General features: G+C 38.8%; 1 protein-coding gene across 1 annotated transcript in view; it reads right to left on the reverse strand.

Moving 5' to 3' along the window:
• rptor (regulatory associated protein of MTOR, complex 1) overlaps positions 1-20,939 on the reverse strand; it is a 323,903-nt gene that overhangs the window by 222,049 nt on the left and 80,915 nt on the right. Inside the window, exons 5-6 of the mRNA XM_041784862.1 lie at positions 10,989-11,147; positions 6,927-7,073 (exon numbers count right to left, since the gene is read on the reverse strand). Of these exons, the coding sequence (XP_041640796.1) occupies positions 6,927-7,073; positions 10,989-11,147 (306 nt within the window). The remainder of the gene's footprint in view (positions 1-6,926; positions 7,074-10,988; positions 11,148-20,939) is intronic.

A 20,939-nucleotide genomic window follows, 5' to 3' on the forward strand; every position in this document is an offset into this window, starting at 1 on the left:
TTGAGCATTAGTCTTGCCCTCATGTTTGTCTTATTTCTGCAGTATTTTATTTTCATGTAGCACTTCTTGCAAACCTTATGTGTCATGTCCATCTAATTTGTGCCCTACTTGCACTCCTAATGTCCTTCCCCTGGTGCTGCCATGTTTGTTGTCCTAATTTTCCCCTGCTCTATGACCGTCACCCCTGCCGACCTGCAGACAAACAATTGTCCAAACAATTTATTTTATTTTTCCATTATCATAGACTTCAGTTTATATTAGCAATTATTTAAAAAAAAAAAAAAAAACGATACTTGGCGGACCAGACAATACGATATATCACCAGACAAATTATCGGGATACCATGCTGTATCAATTTTTTTCTCCCACCCCTATTGTGCATCCCATGTAATTTCCTCCTCCAGGTCATCCTGAGACATAATGGAGTTCATAAGACTAGGACAGACAAAGAACTGCAGAGAAGGTTTAGTGATGTGGTAAATGATGCTTCACCAGACTAAGGAGGAAAAAAATCCTGTCTTCCTCTAATGGACTATGGTAGGATTAAAAGTATGAGAACAGATGATGATGGTTAAATATGTAGCACTTCTACTTTGACTAAAAATACTTTCAACAAACTCAAATAACATGGTGCAGGAATAACTTGTTTTTTCATGAAATAGAAAATATTCGTTGCAATATTAAGCAGAATAAAAACCGTGACCCTAACCCTGACAGAGCTGCAAAGCCTCGACCTCTGCTAAAAAAAGAAGAAAGGAGCAGGAGGATCTGAAGCTAAGACATCTGTGACAGTTTCTGTCAAATACTGCAGCAACTCAGCAGTTTGTCTGGTGCTGCCTCCTCCCTTCACAGCAGCACTCCTGTTTCCACTCAGTGCTGCTCATCCTGTTCCGTTCCCCCTCCGCCGCTCTCCTTTTCCAGCTAATCTATAGTCTGCCTGAAACTTTGCGATGAATAATTGAGATGAATGACAGCAGCATCTCATTAGGGATTCACATAACATGCCATAGCCGGGAGAGAGAAAACATAATAAAAAGATGAAGAGGTAAAGGAGCTGGGAGTGGTGTGTATCTGTGTGAGAGTGGAGGGGGGGTGTAGTGGGGGCTGGGGGGGTGGGCTGATGTACTCCCATGACTGGAGCAGAACTCAGTGATTTAGAGCACGCAGCCTGTTTGATTGGCTGGATCACAGAACTGAGCATATCCAGGATTTTTCAGAGAGAGGTCTCATGCTAAGAATCATGACTCAACTCTCACTGAGTACTCAGGGCCCCTTTTAAAAAGAGTATTAATGTGGGACTGAAGGGCATAGCGTCTGTGTTACACTGTGAATGATTTCAGGGTTCTTACATATTTTTCACTTAGGAGTTCTGAAACTTTTCCTAACCAACATTTCATTACTTCTGGGAACTTTTGAGACCATGTTTCACATCAGAATATAAGATGTTTTAAGTTTAAGAAGTAAGTCTGTATGTTTTTATGTTTCAGCGAGGGCTGAATGAGTTATCATTTTACAATCATGGTGGAAATGTTTGCATGCACAGTAGTAACAACACAGGAGAAGCACGTTATTGCTGCCATTTCTGAGCTATTTGATGTAAACCAAAACTACACATTTTCTCATTTCTGTGATTAATCTGCATTGCATCCTAAATCACCATCTGCAGTCAGAGAACTGAGTTGTATGTAGGGCTGAACGATTTGCAAAAACAATCTAACTGCGATTTTTTTTTTCTTGATATTGCAATTGCAATATAATATGCAATTATTATTAGATTACTCAACATACGCATTTTTCAACTAATTCAAGCAGTTAATCAATATTATAACCTACATTCAGTCAGGAACACTCATCATACTTTTTCCAGTTTTATTGCAAAATGGATATAGCCTACAGTTTTACTTGGCAGAGAAGGCTCTGCTCTAAAGATGCTACCTGGGTTAGTCAAGCAACATGCTTTGACTTTCCAGGGAGCATATGGCTATATAACCCCCATATGGATGGACACATAAATGACAATATGTATTGGAAAAAAAAATAAATTATTTCAGAATCAATTAATCCATAGTAGCATGAATCTGAATATGAGGATGCAACAAGCTTTAAGCTATAAAGGAGGCGGCTGGGGTGGAGGAGGTTAAGCTTGTAAAGCTGCTGCTGCAAAAATGAACGTATTAAACTGCTACTTTGACATATTTCAAGTTTAAGAAATATTGCAACTTCCGTGATTTGTAAATTGCAGCAAGCTATATTGGGATTTAATCTGATTTGCAATTAATTTCCCAGCTCTAGTTGTATGCAGTCTGCAGAGTCTGTTTCCCTGTATGCACATTCAGGTGATGCTGCTGCCATCACAGATACAAAGCATGACACGTCAGGCAGATACTCAATTACACAGACCGATCTTTATAGTGAGTGCATTTAATGCATGCATGCTGATTCTTTAGTTCACAGCTCTAAGTGAATGCTGCAGTGTGTGTATTTGAAAACCAGAAATGACTTAAGGAAACCTGCATGATCAGACAAATTCCCCCTGTTGGATAGATAATTGTATCTCTCATATTTATATTGAACTAAAAAACTTACTAGACGTGCATTTTGACTAAATCTGAGCTGGTTACTGCATAGAAATGGCAAAGTGCCATCACACTACCAGTGCTGACCAAAACAAGGAGGCCTCCTGGTTAGTTTATAAGCTCAAATTTATTCAAAATGCAGATATCTAGTGAGTTTTTTGTTCTATAGACTTAAGAGAGTTACAAATATCTATTCAATTTGGTGAGCTTGTCTGATCATGTCAGTTTCCTTTTAAAGACCTAAATAAGGAATAGATAGAAAATTCTTGGTTCAAATTTAATTAGAGAACATTAAAGGTATTTCTTTACTTGGTTTGGTTGCAATATAACAAGCAAGTATTAAGACCCCCTTCACTTTTGTAAAGAAAAATTGATGTTGCACCCTGATGCTCGAGTCATTTCTTTCTATTCTCACTACTCTACACTTAGTAGACTACACTGCAAAGGGAAAGCTTAAGTTTAGAAATTTTTTGAAAATGTATTACAAATAAAAAACTGAAATATCACAGTGGCATACGTCTATAAACCCTTTGTAACAACACGTAAAATTTAGCTCAGGTTACTCACATTTCCTGTGATGCTTCTAACTCTTGACTGGAGTTCACTTGTGCTAAAATAAACTGATTGTTCATGATTTAGAAAGGCACATGCCTCTCTATAGAAGGCCTCGCAGATGACAATGCATATCAGAGAAAAAACCAAGCCATAAGGTCAAGGGAACTGCCTGCAGAGCTCAGAGACAGGATTGTTGACAGGCACAGATCTGGGGAAGGCTATAAAAAATCTCTGCTGCACTGGAGGTTCCCAAGAGCACCGTGGCTTCAACCATTCTCAAATGGAAGAAGTTTGGCACAACCAGGACTCTTCCAGGTGGTCACCTGGCCAAACTGAGCACTCAGGGGAGAAGTGCCTTAGTGAGAGAGGTGACCAAGAACCTGATGGTCACTCTAACTGAGCTCCAGAGATCCTGTGTGGAGATGGGACAATGTTCTAGAAGGACAACCATCACTGCAGCCCTCCACTGATCTGAGCTTATGGCTGAGAGGCTTGACCAGAGGTGTCCAGACAGAAATATATAAGGGCGTTGGGGCCACTTTAATATCCACAAGACAAGATATATGATATTGACTAAGTCAAATACAGGATAAAGGAGGAACTGGGGTGGAGGAGGGTTGCAAAAGCAGCTTGCAGAGAGAGCAGCAGAGTGTGGACAGGCAAGAGCAAATGGACAATAACTTCCAGGTTTTTGGGGATGCCAATCATATTTCAGGGGGCCCTGTTTGGCCCTAGCTGCCACTGGCTAAGCCCCTGGAATATTATTGGTACTGCTGCCAAAACTCATTAGGAAGTTAAAAACAAGATATTATTTAGATTGTCAATATTTTTACCAAGTACAGTATTGTCTCAGTTTAGTCACAAAAAAACTCAATAAATTTTTCCTGCTGAGATGTTTGTTTACAAAATTAGCATGGTAGCATCGTCTTGTGCTGAAACTATGAAGTACAGTACATGCAAGCACAAGCTTCATATTGAAATGCATACCATATTTCATTTTATTTCTAGAATTTGCTGTGGGCCAATCAAAACTGGACTGCAGGCCGCATTTGGCCCCCCAGCCATAGTTAGTCCATAGCAGTTGGGACACCCCTGGGCTAGACAGAAGCTTCTCTTTAGTCCAAAACACATTAAACCCTGCTTGGAATTTGAGAAGAACTATAACATTATACATATCTAATTAAATGACTGCAATCATCCAGATATCTTGCCAAAAACTGAACTTCGTGAGACATTTGAACATTTCATGATAAGGTTTCAATTTCATCCTTCAACGGTCAGAAGTCTGAGCAGTCATTAAACGCCTCATGATGCAACACCTTGTCATTTTATTAGCTCGATATTTAGTGTTTATCTTACTGATTTTAACACAGATTCCAATACATTTTTTAACTAATGGGACTTGCTACAAGGCTTAAGAGGTTTTTTTTATAAGAGCTGTTCTGGCCGAGGCTGAGGAGGATTACTGTACAACAGCTACAGCGGCTCATATGGAGATTTTCATCAATGGGAAGGTAGGCTGAACACATTCTGATTGGAAAGACTACCGCTGGAATACAGAGAAGAGCTACAGGTTAAAGCCACCTATCAGCTTCTCTTCAAACACCCCATCACACTGGCTCCTCCTGCTTTCTCTTCTCTGGTTGTTTTAACAGACAGCAGGTTAAAGTGGAGAAATATCAGGAAATTTAAATGCCTGTCAGTCTAGCACCAACATTATAGTCTCTTTTTAGTCTCTGTAATGAGTTTTTATCATCAGTAATCTACTTTTAGTCCTGTCTTCCTCTTGAAAAAAGGTTGTTTATGAACATTTGTCATAGTGTTTACCAAAATGAACACTGCATCTATTCCACTGTCTCATCCTCTTATTTCCTCTCTCATTTCTGCTATGCTTTAGTTAGAGACAATTAGGCCAAAATTATAACTTTAAAATCTGGATTATAATTCTCACTGGTATAAAGGGTACAATCCTTTTTGGGGAATAGTTCTCACTAAACTAACATTTTCTTGAGAAGCAGGATTTCAACCTGTAAGAGAGAAAAGCTGGAAAAAGTTCCAACTACTGCACTCACTCACTCTCTCTCTCTCTCTCTCTCTCTCTCTCTCTCTCCTCAGCATTGAACTGAAAATATCAATGTATGTTTGTTTTCATTTTTCACAATTTAAGAACTTTTGAAATCTGCTAAATGACAAATATTCTAAGAAATATTGTAATGTTTCAGTTTGTGGTATACAGAAACTACTGCTGTATAAGGATCAAGCCAACTTTCTAGATTAAAAAGGGTATTTAAACTGCTTAAAATATACCAGATCTGACAGTAACAAAAAAACATATATATAATTAATAAGAACTGGAAAAGAGTTGGGAAAAAGTCTGTATCATAGATTGGTAAACATTCGTGTGGCCTTGGCTGTCTGTTTCAAACAGCATGAATAACCTTCAACTTATTCAATCAGAATTCTAAATCAAAGGAAATGTGAAGAATGGAACATACACTTGCGCACAAATCTCTCTTTCATACATTCTTATCCGGAAACCAATGACGAAAACATCCCACTGTGTTAGAAACGACATATTCTGGTTGTTGTTTATGTGAAAATCCACTGTAGGTGCACCAGCTGTGGGTGTCAGATCTGCTCAGGGATGGAACATACAGGATTTGCTTACCTTAGTGTGATACTGTCAAACACTATGACTAGCTTTTATGTCAGAGTGTTGACTTGTAATGGGGTTCTTAAACATTAAATGTGTGGTTAAATGAAAAAGGGTTTTTTTGCGTCCTTGATTAAGATGGCTCCCAGATGGCTATGCAGGCCATAAATTAATCTTAAAAAGTCTATTTGTAAACCTTGCACGAAAAGTAAGGAAGTTTGTGTTGGGTAGATTGTTTCTTTGTTGCAACAATGTTTCCAAGCAATCGACTTTATACTGTTAGACAGCCTGTTTATTACCCTTTTAAATGGTGCCACATTTGTGAGGAACATGCATTTGTGGGATGAGCAGCAGAGCTGAGTATGTGGGTTGTGCCCATAAAAAATTTGCCAAATCTTATCTGCCTATGTCAAATAGCTTATAATAATAAGCTTATAGCTTATTATTATGCTGTTGCTATTAGCCGTTTCCCAAACTTCAGAGTCAGGTCCCTCAGAGGACCAGGAACAGGCTAACGAGTGTGCATCATAATGTCATAAGAAGTGCCCCGCCCATAAACCCATATACACACCAGCAGCAAAGATCGAAATAGGATGGGTACTGACAACAACTTGTACAACTTCCACCCAGCGTCATCTAATATGCTATCAAATTATTATATTATCATAATACGTATATGTAATAATATGATCACATAATCATATTCACCATTTAATCTAATTATATAATATAATCATGTTATATGGTACATCTTTTATCCGTCTAGCTTTACTTTGATGTTATAAAATAATGATGAAAACATATTCACAGAAGAAACGGGACATTTGAAAGTGTATTTTAGTGATGAACACAACCACATTGGATGACTTGCGACAAATGCCGGTTGAAGAATGGGATGGCATTCCACAGCAGTGTGTGACCAGGCTGGTGACCAGCAGGAGGAGGAGGTGTCAGGCTGTTGTGTACATCAATTGATACATAGACATCTACTGTATATGCAAATGAGGCTCGAAGAGTTTCTCATAAGACCTGTAAAAACAAGTTTCTCCCATAAATTATCCATGTTGGTTGGATTGTTCTGGTTTGGTTGCCCTCTCTACTTTAAAGGTTCTGATGTTCTTAGTCTGTGCAGCATTCCCTACCTCCAGCTCCTGCTCTCTCTGCAGGGCAAACTGTTTAAACGACTTGACGATGATTCCTGCATTTGAGCAGTCGTAGACAAAGATGGATGGGCTCCCCATCCACGTCTGCAGGTCGTAGATAGACAGCGGGATGTACTGGGTGTAATTCTGTAACAGAGAAGAAAAAAGAGATGGGAAGGAATGAGTGAAGCTGTGCATCATGCTAGCTTTGGATAAGCCCCTGTTAAAGATTTAAGTTTTTCAGACCAGTCATGTGTTTGATTCAGAGTCTGAGTGGAGATGAGAGAGAGGAGAAAGAGTGAGTAAGAGGAAATGGAGAATATGAGAGAGACAGAAAAATGAGACTGACTGTAAAGCAGAATGAGATGATGAGTAACAAATCTAATAACATCAGAGAGATGAAAGGTGTAATATCCCATTCTTATTGGAAAATTTAGCTCCACACCTTTTCCCTGACATGGTTTTAACAACATATGCATACTCATCTCCTGTTTCAAAAGCCAGTGACACAGCAGTTTTATTTCACAGGAAAAGAAATAAGTGCTAGGAGTGAAATGTGCAGGAAGAGGAAGGAGAGTAGTGGAGGAGAGGAGGACATAAGACCCGAGGGTGTAGTAGGGATGTGGAGGCAACAGCTAAGCTCAGACAGGAGCGTGCATCATTGTGAGTGGGTGCTTACTTAGGACAAGGAGATGAACAACTGAAGATTTTATGTGCTATTTGCAAGTCAATAACTCTCAATGCATACAGGTAAGATATGATGAAAACGTTTATGTTTATCCGTTAAGCAAGCTACAACCACAAAGTATTACAAGCAAATGAAAAGGCATCAACTGTTCTGGAGATATGCATGGCTGCTCCATTCAAAAAGGTCCCCCTAGCTAGTCAAGACCAGAATTACTAGTGGGTAAAGCAAATGTGTTAACATTTTTATATGATGGCCCTCAATGTTGGTCTAATGTTGCTCGAACTGTTACACAGCCACCCATCACTTACAGGGGCTGTGGCCCTAAGGTGCTCTTCTCCTGCAGGAACCGGAGTCTAAATTTAGTTCCGAGTAAGAATTTTTACCTTTTTCAAGAGTCCCTACTAGGGGTTAGTATTTTCCAAAGGCCCCAGAACTATGGGAGGGGCTGTGGTGCTTAATGTTTCTGATGGGTAACTATGTCAATGGCTCCTAGATTACCACCACGATCATTAGCCTTCTGATGGCTGGCAAACAGGCAGTTTGAGGCCCCGTCCACACAGAGACGAATTCGGGAGTATGTACGCAAAAGTTTTTTGTCGTATCGGCATTTCATCCACACAGAAACAGCGTTTTGGGAGACCAAGACCGGGTCCCAGAGTGAACAAATCTGCAAACGCTTATCGTTTCGTCTCAGCCAACTGCATACTTCTTGAAATTATTATGTCATACATAGCATAGCCCACTTATGCTGCATATGCGGGCCCAGCCAAAACAACAATGACGGGTTACAGGGCCATGTTCATGCTACAGGAGCTACTGAGCTTACCATGACTTTTACAGCAAAATCTGAGGCTCCTTTACCACCACTGTGAACAACAAATGGTCATGGAGAACAGCATACACCAGGTGTTCTTAGATGTTTTTGTTCTTGTGTCGGTGTAAAATGCAAAAGCTTTATATGCATGCTCTGTAATCTCCTCTTGTTTTGGTGCATTTCCATTGCAGCATTACAGCATCATTTACAGGCTTGTCATAGATATTACAACATTTTCAGTGGATCCGTGCATACACGGGCATTTCCTGAAACGATCCCGTGTTTACAATAAAACTTTTTCAAAACCAAACAGCAATATATCATTTTTGTCTCCGTGTGGACAAGGCCTTGGAAATGAAGAAACCTTTTAGAGGGGAGAAGAAATGTCATTAACAACCTAAACAAGCTCCAGCTGCCCCTTTTAGGTCAGTCGTTACATAACTATTAACAGGATGATTGAAAACCTACACTGTTACTTGCCAGCAATGTTAATTATGGCAGCTATTTTTAATTTTAGTCTTAGTCTTTAGATGAAATGTCTTTAACTTTTAGTCACATTTTAGTCATTTCTACCCTTTTTAGTTTTAGTCTAGTTTTAGTCGACCAAAACTCCAAGCATTTATTTTCTTGCTGAAATCTGGTACTAAGTCACGGTGCTGTATTCTATGCACTCTGCATAGAGATCCCACCCTGGGGTCCCTGCTTCCTACAGCTGAGAGGCAGAAGAGATACAGAGGCATTGTTTATGACAGATTTACCCACAGTGGATAAATATTATGGATTTTGAATGTCCAACAAAAACTACATTATATTTTAGTCTAGTTTTAGTCATCTTGACGAAAACGTATATTACTCTTTGTCAGCTTTAGTCATTACAGATCCATTTTTGTTAGTCTTTTTGTTTTTTAGTCATAGTTTTAGTCAACGAAATTAACACTGCTTGCCCAGGGGAACAGAGATTAGTGGTGCTAGCACTGCTAATGTTAGCTGATCTTGGTAAGCAAACTTGCCTGTAGAGAAGTCTTAATTAATGATGCCCAATTTTGACCATTTTCTCAGTGTTTTCTTACCTTTAGGCAACAGTCTGAATTTAAATTAAATCAAACTGACAGAGAAATTAGTCACTAGTAATGTCCCAGAATTATAATGAACATGATTTTACATTCAACCCAATAAATTACAATGAGTTATACTGTTGTGCATGAGTAGGGACGTGACTGTTTATAAGAAGACTGTGTATTTCATTTTATCTGTTTTCCCTTTGCAAAGCTCACAAACTGGAATTGAAGTTAGAAAACAATTGTCAACGTAACACAAATGCGATAAACGATCCAAACCAGGTTAACCCTTATTATAGTTATCATCATCTGGAGGTCCGGGGGCCAAATCAGGCCCCCCACAGCTTCCCATCCAGTCCCCAAAGTTCGATTCAATTCAGAAAAAGTGCTGAGGAAAAAAATGTATTGCTGTATTCAGGGTATCTTTCTTTCTTCACCTTCTTAATCCCTACGTATATTTAAGTAACTCAAAAAATAAGTGAGATGGAAACTTTTTATTTTAAAGATTGGCTTAATGTTTGATCAGTTTAACAAAATCCAACTATTACTAACCATTATTAGCAAATAAGATAGATGACAAACTTACTCATAGGTCCATTTTTGATTAAAGCAGCAGATTTCTGCTGAAATTAAAATTTAACATGGCAGCCACAGAAATATGTGGTTTAAATATCTCAATCCCCCTTGTGGCTTACTGCAGTATAGGAATCTAACTGTGAATAGGGACTGAGTTCACTGCTAAAGGCTAATAATAAGGTACATTTCAAAGAAAATACAATTATTTAGACAAAAATGTTAATTCTATTTAGCTCCTCAAACGCACCAGCCCTCACAGTGTCTACATAGACATAAGCTGGCCCTTGTACAAATGCAGTTGATGACCCCTGCCATATTAGAATGACATTCTGTGGGAAATATGGTTAAGTATCATTTTAGTAAATCATTTTATTACCTTAAAAAGCTTTATGATAAGCATTTTTCTAACCTCTTGCTTCTCTAAAATCCAAATATGGTGATTTCATGTTTCAACATAACTAGATGGTGAGGTCATGAGGCAAAAATTTATGGTCCATATGAGCAGTTAATTCAGTGAAACCAAGAAATTAATTTTGTCCCCTCTCACTAGTCAGCACTAGAGTCACTGGTCGATTAATCTAGGTACTCATAGTTCTATAAATTCAGTCCTTTAATGCCTGTTAAAATCATCTAAGCAGCCACATGCCACTGGCTGATAGGAAGTAGCTCTGGATATTGGCTACTGCAATTAAAGCGCTACTAACCAGATGTAAACCACTCGGCTATGTTGATAGCATCCTGTAGTGCAGTTGGTAGTTCAGTGATCCCAAAATATATATAGTTATGCTGGAGCAATGTTTACCACATTCATCACAAGCTTTTCTTTTATCAAATCAAAAAACCTGTGACATCTCCATAAGATAAGACAGGGACTCCATAGTTTTAACATTTCAAAATAAGATGTCCCTATTTTGTGAGTGTGGTACCTTGTTAAAGACCCAGATCTCTCCATTGACTGTGGGCCGTGGCACACCGTGGCCATTGTAGTGGAAGAGGACCCGCTCCTCTTTGGCATTACGTCTAAGTGATGTGCACAGCTTCTTCACCTCATCCACCGTGGGGTCCAAACTTTGTTTGTAACGTGCCTGGAAAAAACAGAAGAGAGAAAAGTGTGATTGCTTTGCATCTGATTATTATGTTTTGGCTTTTTTACTGGACTTCAGAAAAAAGGAGAAATGAAATACCAGGAAATACAGGCAATTCAATGGAAACAAATACATATGAAACTACAGAAATTTACATAATCAGCATCATCCAGCCTGTAAACCCTGAGCGATGTCTAGAGAGATGGAAAACAAGCATCAAAGAATCAATGGAAACCCCAGCTAACAGAACAGACGTCAGAGCGCACTAACGTACACACATCTATGAAGAAGTAGACGGGAAGGCCAAAAGGGGGGTGATCCTGTTTGTTTTTCTTTCGTATTGTCTGATGTGTGCGTCACAAGGCCATACATGAGACAGGATCCAGGTCAGGGTGATTCAACAGTGAATTTAATAAAGAAGCCTTGCTGCTGTATTTTTATCACAGATATTTCTAAAGCTGACAACAAGAAAACAGACAGGGAACCAATTTTCTCTGCGGGCAAGCGATCACTCTGCTTGGTGTGTCATGGTCATGGCTTATACTTTAGACCTTTGGAATAAACAGAAAAATAAATTGGATTTTTATGTTAAACATGTCACATTATTCCTGTATTTCGAAGTTAAAAGGCGCAGTTTGACATCGTTTGCCAGTAAACTGAAACAACTTGACATGTCAGGCTGACCTCCATGTAGCTGAGAGGGATGAAAGACGAGGAGAAAAAAAAAGGTGCAAGAAGATGTGCCATGAATAAAGCTACTGACAAAACATGTCTCGTTCAAGTTCACATTAACTTCTGTTCATATTTCACGATTCTTGTAGCACTTGATCTGATTCTTCTCCATGCTCAGATCAAACAAGATAACACAGGGGATGTGTCACACATCATTCTCTGACAAATCACCGTTTAATTGCTGTTTTTCCAGCTGTAGTCGACGGTGCTGAATAAACATTTTTGAACATGGGTATGTCTCCGTGTAGCTAGGTGGACTGTAATTTTTTGGTTAAAGCTCCACAAAAAGTGTGCGCACTAAAACACTGCAAATAAGTCAGGAGGCACAGCTTCAATGCTGTCCTTATTATGTTGTTGCCACATACGCACCAGCATGCAGAGATGCTGAGCTCTTATGCAGTTATTTGGGGGGAAAACCCCTTTCTATGTAAATTTGGCATGATTGCATTAAGCATCAAACAATGAGGATGGTGAAAAATGAGTCAACCGTCTAAGAGAGCTGAAGGAAGTGTGCTGCAGCTTTTATGATTCACAAACTTTCCAGAGATCAGGAACAACTTCCCCTCTGTATGACTTTAAAATAAATGATGATAAATGAGGTATAAATAAGGTCAGAAAGTGTTCCATTGACATTGCTATTACTGAGCCATACCTGGAGTTAAATCAGACTCCCAGCTGTTTTTTAAATCCATGTGTGGCACTTTGCATGACAAGGATGTGGTTGTTTTCTCAGGGTTTCCTTCATTCACAGAGGAAACTTAATCAGGGTGATGCTTGAGCAAACATCTCAATATCGCCTTTAATTAAATGTACTGTCTGTTATTCTGAATATTTAACACTTATTGTCAGAATCCGTGCAGTATTTGACACACCTGTTGCAGGTGCAGCAACTGCGAATTAGACATGAATAACTGTGTTAGAGGGAATGATAATTTTATTTCATTGTCATATACAAAAAAAGGAAACTGGGATTTTTGTGTGAACTATTATAAAAAGACAGTTGAATGTAGCACTATGCATACAGCATAACAAAAAAAAGCATTAAACTGGTGTTTCGAGACACATTTCACACGAAGAGATATTGCACCTTCTGCAATCTGATAAATTGCAGTAGGCTTTACTTCAATTTAATGTAACTTTGCAAAGCAGATGGATTTGCCAGACTCTGTCTCTGTCATCTTGAAAAGCTCCGGTCCAGGATGTTTGTGCTGCACTGAACACTGTTCTGACCAATCAGCGTCATTTGAGGAGAATGAGGAGGTAGCTATGGGTGGGGTTTTGTTGTACTCATTGCTGTTTGCAGTGGCTGCCTACAGTGTCGACGTCAGTTTTACAAGAACTGGACCACATTTTTGTATGAAATGAAGAATAATGTTAGCCTCATAGCATAATTGTCTAAGCCATATTTTAGGACAAATGGGACACAAGGAATCAGCAGTGTTAGGAGAGTAGAGTTATACTTTATGGAAGAGAATGCAGGGTAATAAATAAAGACTAATGGGTTCAGCTTCATGGTTTAGGGCAGGCGTGTCCAAATTATGGCCCGGGGCCAAATGCAGCCTGCGAGCCATTTTTTACTGGCCCTCAACAAATACTTGAAATTAAATGAAATATGATCCACATAGCTTATACTAGACTACATTATTCTTCTTCGTTTCAGCACAAAGTAATGCTACCATGCTAGTTCTGTAAACAAACATTTTGACAAGATGAATTTGATAACATATTTTTTCATGACTAAATTGAGACAACACCGTAAATGATAAATAAATTGGCGACCAAAATAAAACTATCTTGATTTATAACACCCTGATCGATCATGACACAGATAACAGCACCAGTGACGATCCAGGGACAGAGCCAGTGGTATCTATGGCTGACCAGAGCCCCTGAAATCTTAGTTATTTGCCTTGTCAGTCGCTAAATAGCCATTTTAGCATGTTAGATCACAAAGAACAAATTAAACTACATTAGACTGGTTTTACTAACTTTATTATGATCAAGGTGAGGATTATGAACGTGACCTCACCATCCTTATTTATCTCTGTATGTAGGCATGAATGGAAAAAGTTTGGATCCCCTGGTTTAGGGGGATGTAATAAAATTAGAAGCAATTTTCACTTCTACCATTTTACAGTAGAGAGGTTAACATTGGGGGAATTAACTCTATTAAATAGAAAACTGGTGTTGTAAAAAAAAATAACAAAATAAAAAAAATAAAAGGAATTTAATTTGCTTGCCAAGTCTGACTCAATACACTGAGAGCTGAATTAAAAGACAAAACCCTAAAATAATTATAAAAACAGTAAATAGATAATGGGTCCATGGGAAGTGTGACATTTCCAGAAATCTCTAAGGTATTTTGTTGGGGCATCCCAAATAAGAGTCTGAATCATTTAAGAAATGACTAAGGAGCTGGCAGATAGACAGAGACGTTCAGTATTATATTGATTCAAGCACTGATGCTCTTCTTAAATAATGTTTTAAAAAAACAATGACTCTAGATGATAAAATCTGTAGGTCAGACTACACTGACAGCTTTTGAATACAGGTAGTCTTAACTGGAGATGGACAGTACAGTTATACATCACAGCATAAAGTGTATTTTTGGGCAGACAAAGAAATGTATAAATCGTTCTACACTCTAGGTTGTGAACTCTACACAAGCTGTTGGCAGTAGGGAGGGATAGAAACTACTCCACACACCAGCTCTTGTACAACGTTGAATAAATCAGGCGCAATAATGTTTTGAGCACAAGTTCTGAGAAACACTAGAAGAAATTTCACACATAAAAAGCTCAAAAATACAAAACACTGAGCTGGAGGTGGTGCTACTGTTGGTTTACTCCTAGAAACTTGTTTTCTTTGCCACCTGCTGTGAAGTTCAGATGATACATCAGCAGTCTGAGGGGTTTCATAAGAGTGAAGTCAGCGTGATACTCGTGTGTACCCGGGTGGATGTGCAGAGTGGAGAAGCTCCCTGTGAAACTTTACAGACAGAGGACACTGCATTGTTAGTGCTTGTTCACTTCAAATTAAGTGTTAATGTGGATGAGGGACACTGAGGTGTCACCTAGTTATGCAACAGAGAAGCACCCGGTTGGACCAGTCTGAATCATAATCACACTTGCCAAGGCCCTCCTGTTACATAATGAAGATCCCTTTTACCAAACAGCCTACCTCCTGTCAAATGGCTTTAAATCAAAGGAAATCCACATTTACACTTCAACTTCTCACGAAACTTCAAACTATTCAAACTGACCAAAATAACAATAAGACATGACCACAAATAAGGAGGAGGCTGGAGATGTACTTGCTTTTCTACCTTGCTACCAAAGCTCCAGATTGGTCTGTTCTGGTTGTTTTTTTAACTCTTAGCAGGGCCTCTGCACTTGTAAAAGCACCGTAGCATGGTTGTATTTAGCTGCGTCACCAGCGCTCTTATAATACTTGTGTGAAAACAATGTGTAACTGGGGGAAACTTTTAGAAAGCTCAGGCTCATACAACTACCCGATGTGTGGGATGTAAACTATAAACATGGTGACAGTGACTATGATGATAATTCTGGGCTCAAACTAGCATAATAAACATTGTTAATCAATAGCAACAAAAAAACAGCTTAGGGGAGTCAGGGCTGATGTCAGAACACACTGGTCAACACCAGTTTGGCAGTCACATGTTGAACCAACACACCATCTTCTTTTCATTATTTTTACAGGTATAGCTGGTCAGTAAGACATGACTGTCTGTCAATATCGTTGGTAAAAAATGCAAATTTTTTTTGCAATATTGTTTTCTAGACCATGTGTCTAATGTTGATGGGCTCAGAGTATGGGGGTGGGAAGGGTCAGACACTGGATAAAGGAGCGGGAGAAGCAGCTGCACTTCTACAGGAACCTGACATGCTTTCCGAGGCTTGATCCAGCTCACCTCATACCGGGTGCCCAGAAGCCGATGGGTTGGACCACATCTTAGGGGCGAGACCAGTGCTTCGTGGATAACTGGAGAAATGGGGCATGGGCACGGGCCTGGACAATCAAGAGGCCAGAGCAGTACAGGACCACAAGTGGTGTAGTGAAGTGTCAAACTGGCACATGCTCCCTTACAGCAACGTGAGCTTGAAAACACTTCAATTCTCCTTTCTGGGCGTAGTTCAGTGATGAGAAATGATACGGCACAATATTTAAGATGATTTTTATCAGCTTAAAAGCACACTGAACATTCGTACCCATTCACTCCACATTCATACACTGATGGCACAGGTTGTTCAGTAGTAGCCAATCTCATTGTTATGCACCCATACAAATTTACACGCCTGTGATGCAGGTGGGGTGGGTCGAACTCACTACCTTCTGGTTGTAAGACTAATGACTCAACCTACTGAGCCAAAGTCATCCTGATTATCCTGGGATCATTGTAGAGTACTGGTGTGAACATGCAGAGCAACACTCTGGGCATTTAACCGCAAATTAGATTAAATCACAATATGACCTGTTGCAATTTTCAAATCACAGAAGGTGCGATATTTCCTAAACTTGAAATTTGTCTCAAAATACCAGTTCAGAACTTTTTTGCAGCAGCCGCAGAGATGTTATGCATTACATATTATGCAATCATTCTAGTGCCATATTTTCAAAATTGTTTACAAAAAAAATCATATTTTCTTTATTTTTGTATGTTTTTCTTATTAAAATAGAGAATTATTTAAAAATGATCATTCCCTTTAATACAACAGTTTATATCAAATTTTCAAAATGAGTAAAAAAAATTATCACAATTAGATATCCGTTTTTTAAATTGTTCTGCCCTAGTTTAATCCAATACTGTGTCGGTTATAGTATAGAAGAATCATTGCTTTTATTTGTTGTAAAATGCATAAGATGAGGAACTTCAGGAAAAACTGCATATTGAATTGCAACCACAATATTGGGTAAAAAAAAAAAAAAAAAATCGCAATTAGATTATTTTCCCAAATCGTTCAGCCCTACTCTGGTTCCCAAGCAAGTCTGAGACTGAGCTTCTACATATGTTTATGGTTATAGTATTACAGTATTCAATAATGATCAGCTCATTGTTCATCTCTTCACATCCTAGAGAAGCTAAACTGAGCAGACCTTTATCAAGGTTGCCATATCTCAGCTTCCTGTATCTAGATGAGCCTGAATTGCAGAGAGAGATAGTGGAGCTGGGCCGCTGATTTGATTTGAGTATAATCTGATAAAAGTGTCTGAATGCTGAGAGACGCAGCACTCATCCTGATGATATCAAGTGCTATATGAATGGCATAATGTTGTTAGTGAGGAACCTGCAGTGATGGAAGTATAACATCTGAAATCAGAGCTGTGGAGCTGTCAGAGAGGCAGGCTATCAGGGGGGAGGGGCGTCACTTTGAGAACAGACTGAAGAGGCAGGTGGGACAAGTATTTACACTTATCTGTGTGCAGCTGTTATATCAAATTATTCCCACTAGTATTTACATGATAAAGCAAAGCTGATCATTTACATTCATGACAGTCTGGCGTACTGAATTCAAGTGGTGAGGAGAGATTATGACAGATTCTTATGAATGAAGACAACACCAAAGAGAGTACACTGTGAAGAAAAGCACTGAACATTTTCTGGGAGAAGGAAGAATGAGTGAGTATTCATGCGTGCATCGAAACTTCTATCTTTGCATTTACCACCTTGACCTGAGGGGGGCGCTGCAGCCTCCCATGGGGCCTCAACTCTCTCCAGAGGTGGATTCATCATCTCCTCTTTACCTCAAAGCACCTCCACAATAACACCACTATTACATCCATCAAGGCCACAGGAAACAAACTCGGTTTTAAAGGTGTGTTGGGTGCTGGCTCTCGCACAATTCATCATCATGTCACTTCCTGAGAACAGGCGACCTTTTCAAAGTACCGTAAGCTTTCAGGATGCAATTAAAGCAAAGGCTGTTGAGCTGTTAGGAGCAGTGGGAGTCACTGTGGCTGTCACACACATCAGAAAACAAAAAGGTGATATTTGCCATGACGACAAGCGACTGGATAAAAGTTAGAAAGTCAAGAAATATTTCCGTTTACAATCACAATTAGAGCCAAGAGATATGACCTGAAGTTCACAGGATTTTTTTCTTTTTATAGTGATGATAATAGAAAGCAGTGTAACAGCATTTAAAGGGATCAGGCATTGGCACAACGAACCCCTTTCTCCCAATAAAACAAGCCTGATCTGATACTAAACTCATGTCTGATGCTCTTTGAAGTCCCTGTGGGTTCAGTTCTTTTGTACTGTTCTTTGATAACTGAATCTTTGTGGTTTCAAGTTTCATTCCTCTTCTTTTGAGTTTAGATAAGCTGATTCCAAAAACAGACAGTTTTGCTGATATGGCTTTTTTAAAACAAAACCACTCAAACAACATAACACCAGGGGACTAATCATTAAGGACTGATCAGAATTAACATGCTAATGATTTAATTATCTGAACTGTAGCTGAGCTACAGTTAGGACAAAATGTATGGAGTTACAGTATTTATGATTGCTTCTTTGACTACAATCATTGGAGGCTTCTTTGAATCATCTAGAACTCAAAATAAGTGAATCCTGAGTCACTACACCTGTAAGCAACTTGCCTAAGCCTTTGCACTTTGAGATGCAAGTAACTGCTGCGCTGTCTAGTCAATCCATTCCAGTCCTAGACGGACAGAAAAGCAAGCCCACCCGCTGTTGTGTTATTTGCAAACGCCAAGACTAAACAAAGGTTTACCCGACTAATGTGCCACAATTCTTTTTTCTTTTAAACACTGACACCTACTTTAGGACCAGGAGTAGGCCTTTCAGACCAACAGGGCTCTGGGCGGGTTCCAGTTCCTGCACCTAATTTTGAACCAGCCAGCGCAATCGAACCAAAGGAAGTTGGTTTGGAACCTGAAAAGGTGGTTGTCAGCTGGAACCAAACAACAGTTGGTTCTTCCTCAGGAATCGTGACATCATCGGTGGGTGTATTATATTTTAGGTAGTGAAGACAAGTGGAAAATAAAGAAAAACAGGTCTGTTGGGGAGAAAATGTTAGGTTGGGATCTGGTCATCGACAGAATTCCAGGTGATGAATAAACTCAAGAAACTGACAGCAAGAGAGACTTGGGTGTGGTGATACATGTCTATCACGTACTCCCACTTTGGTTCCACTTAAACTGGTGTGAATGAGGCTAGTTCGCCAGAAAGCACCAAGTTTATGAGACTCCAGAGCCACAGCCACAGCCAGAACCAGAGCCGTGTCTGTCTGAAAGCACCAGAGGAGGCAGTGCCATTAGTTCAGTGTTCAGTCGCCTGGGTTCAGCACTTAAAGTGTCAGAGTAAAATATGTATAAGACAGGGGCTGCTGCCTTTCAACAGTCACTGCAGTGATTAGGGATGGACAATATGATTGACATCATATCGGTATCAGAGATATTAGCTTAACAAATCAATTATCTGCACAGGTGAACTATTTCGGCAATGTTTACAGATGAGGTCGAAATCTTTAGTCCTGCTATGGAAATTTCAGTACAATTTGAGTTTAAGTATTTTCCAATAGCTGTTAAACAGAAGAAGGAATTTTTTAACACAGCTTTCCCAAATATGCTAGTTTTATTTTGGATGCTTACATTATTTTACTTACTGTACACAGACACACATTTAATTTACAAAAAAAAAAAAAAATACCAGAATTAACAGAAAAGAATACATGACTCCTGTGACAAAAGTAGTGTTAAATTTAAAGCACAATAAAACTTAAAGGACATGATAACTTGGCTCAGCAGCAACTGCATGTCTGTAACAAGAGGAAATGAGTGAAGTCAACTTCTGTCCTTTAGAGCACCAATCAACAGGTGAAGTAACACTGGGTTTGTTTAGATGGACAGGAACCCGAAGGAACTACAAGAAAAATAAAAGAAAAGAGGCCAAAGTGAGAAAAAAGGAAGAAAACAGGATGGGAAAGTTGGAAGAAAAGTGTTTCAAACCATTTATCCTCCAGCAGCTTTTAGCTGTCTAGATCACTAAAGCAAAAGAAAATCTCACTCAAATGTTGGTGTCTTTGTTCCTTCTTCTCCAGATCTTTCTATGTAGATAAGAACCAGGATTGTGAGGGATTATGATTCTCATCATTGAACTATTAACGAAAAATTATCAAGTAAAGTACGATATCAAATATCAATATCAACATCAATACCGATATTTAAATATGTTTTACATAACTAAAAATTCAGTTCTTTGAACACAAATCAAGGTTTGTGGGAAAAAAACTTATTTTTCTTAAACTTAAAAGGTTCAAGAATGAGGATGAATACAGAAAAAGATCTCAACTTACATAGTTCTGTTGGGCCAGCCTAAAATGCTACTAATTTATCAGTATATATGGCCAAATTTTACAGTTTTCACAGCCAAAATATTGGATGTAAACATCGGCAGAAATTTTGATATCTGCTGATACCGATATCAGGCCGATAATATTGTGCATCCTTAATAAAAACCTGTAAATTTTTTCCCTGAGTGCTTTTTATTGTGAAAGCACACATCAGGAATGGTGTTTTCAGTAGCAGCAAGACACACCACAGCAAAGATGAATGAAACTTTTGAGAGAAGTTTCAGTTACAGAGAAGTGAACACAGAGAGACTAATAAAAGACTTTTACTTTAAACTTATGAACAAGCGTGACTTTAGTCTCCCATCACTGATTTGTTTTCAGGGTAGAAGGGGGTTGTAACTTTAAATGAATTATCTCTTTTAATTTGTTAATACCGTGACACAATACTATGACAACTATTGGCAAAAAAAAAAAAAATCCTGAAATCCTATCCTGAAATAAATACTCCTTTTTAACAGTGTCAATTCAAATAAAATCAGAGCAAACTCTGAGAAACTGAAAAATCAAAACCTCTATTATTGATAACATTAAGCCAACATAGAACCAATCATGTAAGCACAGTGCACATACCACATTATTTTTCACTTCACCTCTAAAGAATACAAGCTCTGGTCCTTTTTAAAATAAACAACGACCTTCTCATAACAGAAGTGGGATAATTATGCAT

This window comes from Cheilinus undulatus, linkage group 4, assembly GCF_018320785.1.
Source record: "Cheilinus undulatus linkage group 4, ASM1832078v1, whole genome shotgun sequence".
NCBI classification, from domain to species: Eukaryota; Metazoa; Chordata; class Actinopteri; order Labriformes; family Labridae; genus Cheilinus; species Cheilinus undulatus.